Source organism: Canis aureus, chromosome 22, assembly GCF_053574225.1.
Source record: "Canis aureus isolate CA01 chromosome 22, VMU_Caureus_v.1.0, whole genome shotgun sequence".
Classification (NCBI taxonomy): domain Eukaryota; kingdom Metazoa; phylum Chordata; class Mammalia; order Carnivora; family Canidae; genus Canis; species Canis aureus.
This window is the reverse complement of record NC_135632.1, coordinates 2,803,861-2,814,254: the sequence shown is the minus strand read 5'-3', so window position 1 is coordinate 2,814,254 and position 10,394 is coordinate 2,803,861. Positions and strand designations below refer to the sequence as shown.

Here is a 10,394-nt window from a genome sequence, read left to right as displayed (position 1 = left end):
ATATAGATATAGGTATATATACACACATTGGCTAAAAAAAATATATAGTGAGATTGCATTTGAAAGAAATTATTTCTTTCCACACCCTACCCCTGACAACCACAAATCTGATCTCTGTATCTGTGAGCTTCCTTCCTCTCCCTCTTCTTTCCCTCTCTCCTTTTCTCTCTCCTTCTCCCTCTCTTCTCCTCTCTCTCCTCTGAGGTTCCACATTTAAGGGAGATCATATGGTATTTGTCTTTCTCTGTCTGACTCTATTTCACTTAGCCTCGTGCTCTCAGGGTCCATCCGTGTTGTCACAAATTGCAAGCTTGCTTTCTTTTTCGTGGCTGAGTAGTATCCTGTTGCATATGTGACCCTGTGTGTGCATAATCACAATTTCTTTACCCATTTATCCACTGGTGGACACTTAGTTTATTTCCTGAAAAAATATTAAACCTAGAACTATCCTATGACCTAGTAACTCCACTTCTGGGTGATGAATTGAAAGAAAACAAAAACATTAACTTGAAAAGATATAGGCACCCCCGTGCTCATTGCAGCATTATTTACAATAGCCAAGATAGGGAATGGGTAAAGAAATTGTGGTGTGTATAGACAAAGCAATATTATTCAGCCATAAAAATGGAACGAGGGCTAGGTTTTAAAATTGCCCCAGGTGGATAATTATTCCCGTCTTTATAGATGAGGAAAGTAAAACATAGTGGGGTTAAGTGATTTGCTGAGATCAGAGAGCTGGTAGGTGACGGAGTTACCCCAGCAGTCTGCCCTTACTGCAGAGCTCCTCAACACAACAGCACTGCCTTCTGAGAAAGGTAAGCCTGAGGAACGGTGAGACCCCTTTGGTTGAATGAACGTAGCTCCCGCTCCCCAGTGCCACTCCAGGGCCCTCTGAGCTGGTACTTGACCAACAATCTCAAACTAGGGAGACCGTCCTCAGAGTCCACACTTTGAGACTGTCGCTATGGATACTGTAGTCGTTAGAGCTCTTTGATGACTCCAGGGTTGGGGGCAGGGGAGGAATTGGGAAGGTTGCAGCTGCTGATGTTATGAGGTCTTCAGGCTCCCCTGTATCGGTGGGACAGACCCTGGTACTTGCTAGAAGCTGCCTCCTTGCCCTTTGCTCAATGTTTCAGGTGACACGTGGTCTCGTGGTCATAGTTCTAATCCTCGACGACTCTAGATGTTAACATGAAACGGCTTTTAGCTAAATACAGGAGAGCCCACGTGGTGTGATTTGCTGCCCCCCACTCTTGGCTTTGACTAATTAGCAGCCCTCGGGCTCCTCAAAGGCATCTCTATGATTTCCAGGAGATTTAACTTTTTAAGAAGAACCTTGTCCTTCCTACTTTCTTTCCTGTTATTTTCAGAGGCTATAAAAGTTCACTATCCCTCTATTTTTAACTTATGGTCTCGCATGTTTAGAGAAATTCGCCAACGTTCCCAAGTTCTTCACATGCAGCCAACACTGAGGCAGTCGGTAGAGCCGAGGGACTGCTGTCTGTTGGGGATGCCTGGGCTTAGCGGGCGGTCAAGCAGCGTTGTGGTAGACACCTAGATGGGCACTGACATCATCGCCTCTTGAGTTAGGACAGATCGGTGGGCATGTGTGGGTCAGTCCCATGGGGCTTGAGCACAAGGGCCATTAACTGAACTTTCTCTCTCCATCTTCAGGGCTGGTTTTCCTGGGCCCTGGGCACCCCCACCTCCATCCACATCTGCACACACTCCATCCTCCATCCTCCATCTTACTGCTTCCCCTCAGTCTACTAGCTTTGTCACTCCAGCATCAGCCTCAGTCTACTCAGTTGTAGAGAGATTCTCAGGCCTTGCGTCCTTGAGGAGTATCCAGAGGGTCAGTTACTGCTACGGTGGGCTTAACATTCTTCACTGGGAATGAAAGAATGTTTGACACATATTATGTGGTTCACTGACATTCAAAAAACCTCCCTCTCCCAAAGGATTATGAAGTAAGTTAAACATTATTTTAAGGCTTACACTAAAGGAATGATCCTCCCCCTGCATTGATATCGTTAAACTTATTTGAGGAAATTCACATTAAAGCTGTGAAAACTCTGAAGGGATTCTAATTAAGAATGGCTAATGAGCCTCTAGATGTCCTTTTTAAAAATATAACTCTAACATGATGGCCAAAAATAATTTGCTGACCTTAATGATCTAAGGTTCAGACATTTTTTTGAAATGAATTAAGTCCAAGCGTTGAAGAAGAACTAGCACCGCACAGCTTCAGCATCACAAAACCATTAGGGGTTGGGTTTTGTTTTTGTTTTTGTTTTAATTTCCGTGTGCAAGGATATCACAGGTAGCGCCCGTCAGCTCTTCCTCAGGGAAGCTGGAGAGATAGCCTTTCATGCCCAGCCAGGGACCTGGCTCAATTACAGCTCGGCAGCAGGATAAAGTTAAGGGGATGGGGGAGGACAGGGAAGACAGGGCGACAGAAGCAGAAAAATCAATTCAAATTACTCTGATGCCGGTGACTTGGAGTCTGGGCTGCTAGCGGAGCTCAGGATGCTGGCGGCCCGGAGCGGGGCGGCGGGGAACCATATCGCAGAGGACAGCACCAGGCTACGGAAGCAATCTGGGCTTTCCGTCGGGGGCAAAGACAGATCTCCCAAGAAAGCCTCAGAAGGTGGGAAGGACGGCAGCCTCAGCCCGTCGGGGCCGGCCCGGCTCAGGGTGCGGCCCGTGGCTCTGGGGCGCGACGTGGAGCTGAGCTGGTACCTGAGGCTCCAGGAGCTGTCCAGCGAGCACACGACCGCCTGCACCACGGGCATGCCCCACAGGTAAGGCCCCCCACCCCCCGGCTGAGGCCCCGCTCCTCAGGGGGGGCTTGGGCCCTTCCCCCCCATTTTGCTGGAGACCTTAAGGGCTCTGATCGGGTTAGGAACAACACTTCGGAAAGTCTAACCCCAAAGAGCAGGAACTTGATGAAAATGGCAAATAAGGCTCCGGGGATTGTCATTCAGAGAATACACCTCCAGGTGAGGAGGCAGGGGAGGCCTGGGAGGAGGATGGCATTCGGATTTGTCTTGAGTGCGAAGCAGAGGAGTTCAAGGACTGCAGGAAAGGGAGCCCTTTCCCAAACAGCAACAGAACCGACTTTGCGCTCTTTTTTTGCCTCCCTCTACCTTGAGGATGTGGGGGCGGAGGAGGGACCCGAGCTCAGCCCGTGTGAAGAGTGTACAGGTGAGTGAGTGGTGTGAATTTGCAGGATGGGAGCTTGGTCTGGCCAGGGGCATGCAGGGTGGACCGAATGGACCACCCATAGCGGGTGCGAGCCCCTTGTCTGAGCAAGGAAGACAACATCAGGGGAAAATGTCACATGAAAAAGAAGATAGGTGACTGTGAGACAGATCTCTATAGATTTCATTTCTGTTCTTTTCTCAGCCTCGGCTTCAAATAATGCAGAGCAGGAATATTTCACAAATCTCAATGTCGTAAGGCAAAATGTACTGAGCAGCGGTGCTCGGAGTCTGAAACTTTAAGAGTGCTTATTTCCTATAATTATTAAAAAATCTCTTAGGAATCAAAGATAATTTTGCAAGGAAAATTACTGTGAAAATAAAGCCTACGATAACTATTGCCATTAAATGGCAATAAAAATTAACTAGAAATAAAAAACAGTTGCAACAAAATGGCCAACATATAGAACACTTCTTTTGTAGAGACTGGGGGGTAGCCTAGAATCCCTGAATGCATTATATTTATCAGAGCATCCCAGTGCACTCATGCTGTCCCCATTTTTATATTTCTTTCTTTTTTCTTTTTAAGATTTTATTTATTTATTCATGAGAGACACAGAGAGAGAGAGAGAAGCAGAGACACAGGCAGAGGAAGAAGCAGGCTCCATGCAGGGACTTGATCCCAGGACCCTGGGATCACCCAGGCATCCCCCATTTTTATATTTCTAATTCCAAAAGGATATCATAGAAAAATTAACTTAGCAATTGAGTCAATTTATTTAGCCATTGATGCCTGTAGACTAAAAACTTGTTGAGCTACAGACCTCAAAATTGCCTGCACTTCCCTTTTTCCATTCCATTTTCAAGGCAGGAATAAAATAGATATTTCCAAATCTAAGCCGCTATTTAAAAAAAAATCAACATTTAAAAAGTAGAACAAGATAAGGTTTCTAGAAATGTTCTGTGAAATACATTTACTATTTATGGCCAGAGTGATTTGTCTGAAGCTCTTGTACGCAGTCGTGCCTACATTTGGGGTACGTGGAGAAAGGACCCAAGGAGGATGATCTCAAGTCAGTAAAAGCTTGAATGACCTATCTGTGTTGGGAACATACTTCGTATCTATACATCTTCAAGCTATCACCAATGAGCTTCCGGAAAGAGAGTTAAGTGGCAAAGGAGAGCCCCGATAATGATTGCCTTCCGTGATGAATTCTTTTACTTTCTCTATATCAGAAGCTTTCCTTATAGGAGTGTTACACAGGAATTTTTATGATCCTGTTTTATGCTCTATTTTATGATCATAAAGCTCCTACTCTATTATCTGATGATGAAGTAACATTTATCAGGCCAGAGGGGAATATTAATTAAGGTAACCAGGTTTAGCCCAGCAACTTTTGGGAAGAAACAAATATCTACTTTTTTTCTTTTTTTGCTTTAGTCAAACAATAACAATTTGTCCTATAGTCAGAAGAGATGACCCAGAATTAATGGTTTCCATGGTAATCTGTGGGGCAGTGTTATTAACCGTTGATTTGCAGTAACTTTGGGTGTCCTTTGCATAGTAAGAGGTTAAAGAACCGTGAAAATCATGTTTATCTTACATCATCAAAACCCAAAAATGTCTCCTCCCCCTTTATTTTTGCAACATGATTGTTTCTAGGAGGGAACTAGTGTGCGCAGTTGGAACTAAGACCTTTTAGAAAATAGATCTTCTTCAGAGCTCTATATGTGTATATCTCAGAAAAAAGATAGTTTTTCTCATTGTCAGCTCATTTCCTTTATATACTCTACTGTTGGAACTACGTCAAGCTCAGTTGAGTCCTTGAGATCACTGGGAGGATGACCGATGGTGTAATCCTCTCAAACTGTAAGTAGTAGAACATACACTCCCCCAAGCCACCTGCTTTTCTTTCATTTATAAATGAAAAGCATAGCTCAAGAGTGATAATTTCACTAGAGACCTGTATGTAGAATACGAATATGATTAAAATAAGAACAAATGTATTCATCTGTGAAGTCGTACTTACAGGACAGAAAATGAAACGCATCGAGGAGCCCTTGAAGACATTGCACATTTGCTATGGGTGAGAATTTTATGGGTTGTTGGTTAATGGCCATCAATAGGGAAGTGCTAGAGGGTTCTAATTCCATTTCTCTTTCTGAGAGGATGGAATGAAAATATTTTACAGCAGGTTAATTCTAGTTCATGAGGGATTTGAGGATTGTCTTATCCTCAGATTCAGTGATAACCTATATTTGAAAAAAAAAGGGTATTATTAAGTGATTGGAAGAAAGCATTAGAGATTGAGAGGGGTCCAGCAGTCCTAGTATATTTAAGAAATAAAATTGCAGGAAGCGGTGCAGAGAAAGCACTTTAGTTTTGTGGGACATGGTTCTGACCCCCTTTCTGGGGCCATGTCTACATAGGACTACATATAAAACAATCTGATATAATTTGCTTCATATTGATTGGCCCTTTTGCAGAGTTGACTGCTCACCCTGTGATACTGGTGTATTTTATGCGATGGTTCATTCCTCCGCATAGTGAGAGAGAGAGTGGTGCAGGCGCCAGAGTCCTGAGATTGGAGGCAAAAAGTTGGCTTTAAGTTCCTGCATAACCATGGAAATGATTTTTTAACAATTTATTTGTTGTTAAGTAACAGGGTTTTTCCCTAAATTTGGTAGAAAAATTTGAAAACAAAAACATGTAAAGAAGAAAGGCAACTACTGCTAATAATCGTTGTGCTTTTCTCTAGCCTTTTGAATTGGAATCCTACATATATATTCTGTTTTCTACCTTTTTTTTCATTTTACATTATGCCGGTCCTTTTTATTATCTTAAAGACAACATAAAAATTTCTTTCTAAGGACTGCATCTTATTCTGTTATTGCTCAGCTATTCTTATTTTGCTTCCTACTTGTCATTATTAAAAATGATATGATAATAAATATCTTTATATCAGATTTTAAAAAATCATCTCTGTTTATTTTCTTAGGCTCTATTCCTAGAAGTGTAGTTAGTGGGTGGTTATTATATAGATAATGTTACATACACATATATGCAAACGCATGCATATTCATTCTTAATGTATACTGTGCAACTGCTTTCTGGAAATATTTTCTCTGTGTGATCTCCCGCTGGCAATATTTGAGGATACCTATCTCATTGCTTTCTCTATATACATAGTGTTTATATGGAATCCATAGCATTGAGGGTTTTTATAAGTCTTTAAAATTCTAGTATAGTTAACATACAGAATTATATTTGTTTCAGGTGTATGATACAGAGATTCAACAATTCTATACATTACTCAGGGCTCATCATGACAAGTACATTCTTTAATGCTCATCATATAGCATTGAGTTTTACAGTTAAACAAATTGTTGAGTGAGTTAATTAACGTTTTTAAGTCTCAATTTCTTTGACCGCAAAAGAGGACTAATAGCATTATAAAGAACTCTGGTAAAAATTAAATGAGATACTGTAAGAGTGATGCATTTTGTTTTTGATTCTCTAAAATAAGGGTTGGGATGTGACCCCATATAGTACATGGTGTATCGAAAGCTTATGAAGGTAATTAAGGATGGGGTGACTCTTAAATACCTGGCAAAAGTGTGCACTTCACCTAGCACCTGACAGCTGAGGATCCTGTAGTGCTCAATTAATATTTATGAGATACCACCGTGTGCTCTTAATAGAGGCTTTTTGAGGATTCATACAGTCACCATCCTCCTGGGGAAAAGTGACTTAGGGATAGAATACAAAGAGCTTTTAAATACTTTTTAATACAATATTAACATTCCAAACCATAGCTGACTGAACCTATTAAATTGAAATGACTGGGAACATTTAGTGGGGCAAGTCAACACACGAATGAACATTTAGCTAGAGCATTTTAATAGTGATATCTACCAGCTTCATAAATGTTTCTTCTTAAGCAGAGAGTTACACTGAGCCACATTTCTAATGTTTCCTCTTTCTGCTGTCAAAACTCCTTGACTTCCTAGAAATCATTTCCTTCGGCCCACTTCTAGAGGATCAAATGTGGTTCTATGAGCTTTGGTGGATTCAGTTCCTGCCAACAGGGCAGCAGGTGATCCGTGAGCTAAGCAACCTCTTGACTTGAGTTTGTGCAGTGAGATCTGGAGTTAGGAATCAAGCCTGAGATCAGTGAATGAACATTCAACAACCACTGATGGAGCATCCTCTTTGTGCAAGGCCCCGTGGCTGACACAAAGATGAATTAGGACTACTGGTCCTCACAGGATTCTTACCCTCACAGGACTCTCTCCCCTGGGCTATACAGGGTACAGTTTAGGGGAGCTAAGACTTGTACTTAAACAAAAAGTGCTATAAAAAAGTCATAAAGGGACGCCTGGATGGCTCAGTGGTTGGGCATCTGCCTTTGGTCCAGGGCATGATCCTGGAGTCCCGGGATCGAGTCCCGCGTCAGGCTCCCTGCATGGAGCCTGCTTCTCCCTCTGTCTGAGTCTCTGCCACTCTGTATCTTTCATGAATAAGTAAAATCTTTTAAAAAAAAAAAGTCATAAAGCTCAGAGGAAGGAGGAGGGGGTGCTTCCAGCTGAAGTGTTTAGATCTGGACCTGGAAGGTGAGCAGGTCTTGACCAAGAAGAGGTCAGGGCTAGGGAAGGCGATTCATGTGGAGGGAAGAGTGCGAGCAAGGGTACAGAAGTATGAAAGCATGAGAGGGAAATGGAGAGCTGCTTCTATTCATGAGATTCCCACAAGTGTCCCCAAAAGATCCTTGCAGGCTGGCGCTGGGAGTGTGGCCAAGAGAATGGAAGGATCGGAGACCATTTTCAGAGACTTGAGAGTCAGGCAGAGCTTAGGCATAGAGGAGAAGCAGTGTGTGTAGGCTGCTCTCAAGAAGAGGCAATGGAGAAAAGAGAGGATGATTGTTGAAGTCTGAAGCAAGGTCCAGGGAGAAGTTTCTGGAGAAAGCCAATCTGCAGAATTTTTTTTCTTTTTTTTTTTTTTTTGCAGAGGGGAAGAGTCCAGTGGAGAAAGAAAGTGTGTAGTGCAAGTAATGAAGCCAGGTCCTCAAAGAGGAAGAGGAGAGAGTCAAGGGCACTAAATGCAGGTGTTAGGTTTGGCAAAGGGAAGTGCTGATGGCCTGATGATGAAGAACACGCCTCTGGCGTCCTGTGGTGTGCCGGCTGCATTCCAGCAGGGTCACCTATCAACCAGAGGCTCTGGGCAGGGCCCCCGCTTAACAGAGGAAGTTGGCTTGGGGGTTAAAGCCATCGTCTAGGAACCAGGTTCAATCACTGGCTCTGCCACTGACTGCCTGTGTGACTTAGTTTCTTCAGCTGTTCAAGGTGGATAATGAGAATACCAATGCTACAGAGGGGGTAAAATGACTCAAATAAGGAAAGCACATGGGGTCTGGCACATAGTAGGTGCGCTGTTATATGAAAGTCCTTAACAGAGTTGCTGACACATGCTCCATGCCCTTGTTTTTATCATGAGATTATTACTGGGCCTATTATTAGAGATGCCCCCCTTTCCTGGAGTGTAGTAACTCTGATTCCACACATGGGTATAAGAATACCTGGCTGAGGAGACTGTTGTGAGGGTTCCATGAAATTATGTAAAACACCTGGTAAATACTGACACTCAATCGCTTTGGGTCCCTTTTACCCTTTCCTCCTCCTCTACCGACCTAGAACATAGTGGACAGCATCAGTTAATGGTATCAGGAACAGAGAGAGATGGAAATCAGCTATAATGGGATAACTAAAAAATCTTAAACATTATTTGAGAGCAAGAGAGTGAGCATGGGGGAGGGGCAGAGGAGGAGAGAGAACCTCAAGCAGACTCCCTGCTGAGCGTGCAGCCCAATGCAGGGCTCGATCTCACAACCCTGAGATCATGACCTGAGCCGAAACCGAGAGTCAGACACGTAACTGACTGTGCCATCCAGGCGTCTCAGGAATAACTAAATTTTTAAACCAGTATTTTTTTTTTTTTTCAGAAAATACCATTGATTAGATTCTTTTGTTATTAAAGAAAACACTCTTTTCTAAAAGGTGATATGTATTTCTTCGAGCAACATGTTTTCTTTAAGGTTATAAATCTTAGAATGTTTATGTGAGTGGTCACCTAGATCGAACTTTCCAGAGATGTTAGAACGTGAAGATGTTTTTGTATGGCTGAACTATGATTTCAGACAATGAGCTAGAAAGATTGCTTCCAAGCTCTTTGTTCTGTTGCTTTGTATGTTGGTGCAAATCTCAGACTATTGAATGACTGGATGAGTGAGAGGGTGCGCCTCAATAGGACAGGCGTTAGATTAATTAGAGGAAGTTGGCAGCCTGGGTGGCTCGGCGGTTTAGCACCACCGTCAGCCCAGGGCATGATCCTGGAGACCTGGGATCGAGTCCCATGTCAGGCTCCCTGCATGGAGCCTGCTTCTCCCTCTGCCTGTGTCTCTGCCTCTCTGTCTCTCTCATGAATGAATGAATGAATGAATGAATGAATAAATAAATAAATAAATAAATAAATAAATAAATAAATAAATAATATTTTTAAAAAAATTAGCAGCAGCCCTAGGGGAAGGGTGGGATTGTCATGGTTTCTAAAGGTGAGGTTGATGTCCTTTGATGTTAGGGCCAGGAGGCCACCAATGCCCTGTGCTGCTGTGCCCCCAGGGTGGTGAGCTGGAAGTAGACACCCCTGGGCGGGCACATCGACCTCCACAGTAGTAACCAACTACATAGGGGCTTGCTTCAGTCTGCATCCCTGTGACTACCTTTCAGGTCATCTTAGGAAAACCCAGGCAGTTTCTCAGTTTTATATTCCTGTTAGTTGGGTCATGTTTATGTGTGTCCAGGTCATTCTGGACTGTGGACACCCTGAAGGCAATGTCTATGTCTTGGTCTTCTAATCTGCCCACAAGGTTCTTTTCTAACTGGATGTCGGTGGATTGAGGACAGCACAGCAGCTCTGGTTCCTCTGCCATTCCTGGGGGCGGGTTCATGGAACGACAGGGGCACTGGCTGAGGGGCTCGCACCTCTGGTTTGAATCCCATTTTGCCTTGTGACCATAGTACGGTTTTAAAATTCTCCAGCACTCAATGTCTCCTCTGTAATACGAGAGGACTAGACAAGTTGACATCTCAGGCTCTTTTCAGCTCTGAGCCTACATGATTTAATGATATCACAAT

General features: G+C 43.3%; 1 protein-coding gene across 1 annotated transcript in view; it reads left to right on the top strand.

Moving 5' to 3' along the window:
- The first annotated feature begins 2,514 nt into the window (after positions 1–2,514).
- KCNAB1 (potassium voltage-gated channel subfamily A regulatory beta subunit 1) overlaps positions 2,515–10,394 on the top strand; it is a 359,776-nt gene continuing 351,896 nt past the window's right edge. Inside the window, exon 1 of the mRNA XM_077864604.1 lies at positions 2,515–2,804. Within this exon, the coding sequence (XP_077720730.1) occupies positions 2,530–2,804 (275 nt within the window). The 5' untranslated portion in view covers positions 2,515–2,529. The remainder of the gene's footprint in view (positions 2,805–10,394) is intronic.